Source organism: Gavialis gangeticus, unplaced genomic scaffold (genome assembly GCF_001723915.1).
Source record: "Gavialis gangeticus isolate Ggan-Ray unplaced genomic scaffold, GavGan_comp1, whole genome shotgun sequence".
Lineage (NCBI taxonomy): Eukaryota > Metazoa > Chordata > Crocodylia > Gavialidae > Gavialis > Gavialis gangeticus.
Window position 1 is genome coordinate 20574111 of NW_017729027.1, and position 3845 is coordinate 20577955.

The window sequence follows — 3845 nt, forward strand, 5'->3', positions numbered from 1 at the left end:
TCGATGCGACACTGGTCAGGCTGCAGCTGGAGTACTGCGTTCAGTTCTGGGCGCCGCACTTCAAGAGGGATGTGGACAACATGGAAAGGGTCCAGAGGAGGGCCACTCACATGATCAGCGGGCAGCAGGGCAGGCCCTACGAGGAGAGGCTACAGGACCTGAACCTATTCAGCCTCCACAAGAGAAGGCTGAGGGGGGATCTAGTGGCCTGTTACAAACTAGTCAGAGGGGACCAGCAGGCATTGGGGGAGTCCCTGTTTCCCCAAGCACTACCAGAAATGACTAGGAATAACGGTCACAAGCTGGCAGAGGGTAGATTTAGGCTAGATATCAGGAGGCGCTACTTCATTGTCAAGGCGGCTAGGATCTGGAACCAGCTTCCAGGCAAAGTAGTGCTGGCTCCTACCCTGGGGGTCTTTAAGAGGAGGCTAGATGTACACCTTGCTGGGGTCGTTTGACCCCAGTACTCTTTCCTGCCATGGCAGGGGGTCGGACTTGATGATCTGCTCAGATCCCTTCCGACCCTACAAACTATGAAACTATGAAAAAGGAATGAGAGGGCTTCCACACAAAGCAACAGATAGGAGGCCTGGGGGTCCAAATAAAAAAAATAAACAAGCTGGACCGCTCTCCATGCTAAGCCATAATTACACTTGGCAGAATTCAGTTTTTATTTTTTAATAATTTTGACAGCTAAAAATCAATGTTTATTTGAAAGCACTTCTTTTGATTTTTTTTCAATTTTAATTTTCAGGATTGTATGAAATTAGAGGTGTGGGGAACAAAATTTAGTAATGACTGTTTCAGTATACTGTTAAAAGCTTTACAAAAATCACATGTTAAAATATAAAAAGTAAATACCCATAAATCAATAAAGCATACCTGATCACGCAGGTAGTCGGCCAAGCTCGCCAGGAGTTTGGCCCCGCCCCAATCACGCAGGGGCCAGGGTGGGTTTGCCAGGAGTTTAGCACCTGATCCTCAGCTGGGTCCGGGGCAAAGCGAGCAGCTGGCAGCACCGGGCTTCCAGCTGTCAACAACCCTGCCCCTCCAAACATAGCGCTACTAACACAGCCCCCAGCTCTGACCAGTGCGCAGGCATGGCTCCCCCCATCCTGCCTGCAGCAGCTGATGTGTGTGTGTGCACACACAATGCCCCCTGCCCCAGATTTCCTTACCTCATCCTGATTTTTTTCTCATCCCCTTTCTATATATTTCAGTGATTACCAACAGAAATATTTTTCCATCCATCCGTGTCAGGTGAAATCAATTATCATCGATGTTTATCAATAAAAATCAAATCTTTCCAAGCCTAGGCATAATGCACAGGGATAAATAAAAGAAAAAGTGGAAGAGCTCATAAAGGAAGTGAGAGTCAAAATGATAAGCTAGAAATGTGACTACAGCAGCACCATGGTTTTAAATGGACTTGAAGAGAAAAGGTTGTAATAATCAAAGCCAGAGAGATTACAGAAGCTGAAATGTTAGAGGGTAGGAGCTGGGATAAGAACAAACTCCATTCAGAATCAGCAACATTTTCTCCCTCTCCAGGCAGCTCAAGTTTTATGCCCAAAGTACTTGAGACTGTGTTAATTTCTAGGAAGTAGCTGCTCTTTCCAGCTACCTTTGGTAAGAAGCAGTATACAATTCTTGAGTCAATCTATAAGAATTAATAAAATATGGAGCAATTCTATAATAAAAGTTAAGCATTAAGGTTTTCCGATAACATCCATCCGCTGCAATACAGTTTCCCTTTATTTTGAGAGAAGGCAGTACCTACCCCCTTTGAAACAAATCCACATTGTAGAATTTGTGGAGCTCCACGGAGAATTCTACCATGGCCTGTACTTCACTCATTTTTATGAGGATTCAGAAGCCCAAACTTGTCACCACCTTAGTTACTGGAAACAGAAAAAATAAACTTTTTGAAACAAGAAACAAGACACCTCTTCTGGAACAGAGTGATCTGGATGACACATAACCTTTTGAACAGACTCCCAAGTTTAGATGCAAAGAGATAAGCCAGTGTTGGTTGTCCACACTGCTTTTTATCATTTCATCCCCTTCCTACACCAGCACATGCTTGGCCAGTATAGCAGTAATAATTTTGTAGTGGCTTAACTAGAGCAAGATGAGGAAAGAATTATTTTTTCTTGAGACAGAAGTGTAAGGAAAGCTTTCTTTGGACAACACAGGTGTGTCTACACAGGGCATTAATGCACTTTAGTTAATGTGCATTAAATCTAGTACCAGGAAAATGCACATTACCCTGTCTTAATGAGCATTAACTAAAGAGCATGGGGCGCTTTTACACGTGCTCTGGGATTGCGTGTGGGGAGGATGCTTTAATCAGAGAGGCTCCAGGAGCCTTTTTGAGCCTTTTTTAATGAAGATTTATCTTAATGAATAAAAAATCCCCACAGAAAAGGGGCAAAGGGCGGTACAGAGCTCACTGCACATGCACATGACAGCTGAGACCAGAGTCTTAGCAGCAAAGACGGGTGCAACCATACCACAATGTACCCTTCTCAATCAGCTCCTGGCATTATAAATAGGTTTTTGGCTGGACATTCATCTCCAAACAATCTGTCAATTGAACTGTAATGTCTCATGACCAACTGAAGTCAACACTTAAGTAAACATATATCAGCAAACCTGATAATGAAGGTGAAATTAACCTTAATGTAAAGGTCAGAACAAAGAGAGGGCTTTAGCCAAGTGCTATGTCTAGTTCTTTCCATATACACAAAATCTAAAGGGAATTTTAATATCTAACAGTATTTAACCACTGAAATTGAAAAATTGTACAAGGAATCCCAAGCGGTGACTAGAATGTCAGTTAAAGTCTATGATACACTAAGCGTCAAATTTCTGCTTTTACTTACAACTTTCTCTTTGGCCGTTTCAGGACTTGTATGAAGAGTAGATTTTTTTAAAAATCACCTATAAATTACTACCAAAGGATCTTTGCTCTCACCTCCACTTGTAAATAATCCATCTTAATACATGAAATAGCCAGTCTTCTATTTCTTCATTACTGCTATCAAAAGCATATTGTTTGCACTAAAAATAAATCAGATAGAAAGATTTTAGTAATGAAATCTCTTTCAGTAAGCATATAATAGAACTCTCCCCCCACCCTCCATCCCATCCCATTTCTTCCTGACACATCCTCATGTTTTTATTAATCCATTACCTACAAAATATTAGTAAAGTGTAATTTTAGCTCTATTTCATGCTTAAATTATGAAGTATTTTAAATGCAAGAAAAAATGCTGTCAAAGCCTTTTATTTGCCTGATACGTTTTGGATTTCTGGGAGGCAACATACCTGTTTCAACACACGTAAGATTACTTTCCTTTTATAGAAATACTTTTAACAGCTCAAACAGAGAAAACAGATCTTTTATAAATGAAAACCAAAATTACTTCAGTAGGTTGTAGAGATGAGTAATTAAACTTCTGCTGCCCTTCCATGTCTTTCTGAACCAGAAAGTATCTAAGGCAGGCCTGGGCAAAATATGGTCTGTAGGCTGAATTCAGCCTGCCAGGCCGTTCTATCCGGCCCGCAGGGCCCCTCCAATAAACAAATATTACAATTATTGTAATAATTATTATTACAATTATTATTATGGCTGCCCCTCTGAAAGCCAGCAGGAGGCAGGCTTTCAGAGGTCTCACACCACTGGACCAAGCAGACTCTGTGCTTCCACCTCCATGGGGCTCCCAGTATTTCAACTGGGAGTCCCACAAGGAGGCAATGGGCACGATGGTGGGTGATTGGACAACTGATGAATGGAGAGGGGAGCTCCTACCTGCAGTGGTAGCAGGGAGCCCGCCCAACCC

The 3845-nt window shown here is 42.2% G+C and overlaps 1 protein-coding gene across 4 annotated transcripts in view; it reads right to left on the reverse strand.

Annotated features, from left to right (window-relative positions):
• Positions 1-3845, reverse strand: part of FAM135A (family with sequence similarity 135 member A) — a 192285-nt gene that overhangs the window by 148669 nt on the left and 39771 nt on the right. For all 4 annotated transcript variants that reach the window (XM_019520497.1, XM_019520496.1, XM_019520495.1 and 1 more), the window contains exons 2-3: positions 2978-3063; positions 1781-1901 (exon numbers count right to left, since the gene is read on the reverse strand). In XM_019520497.1, the coding sequence (XP_019376042.1) occupies positions 1781-1857 (77 nt within the window). In that variant the 5' untranslated portion in view covers positions 1858-1901; positions 2978-3063. The remainder of the gene's footprint in view (positions 1-1780; positions 1902-2977; positions 3064-3845) is intronic.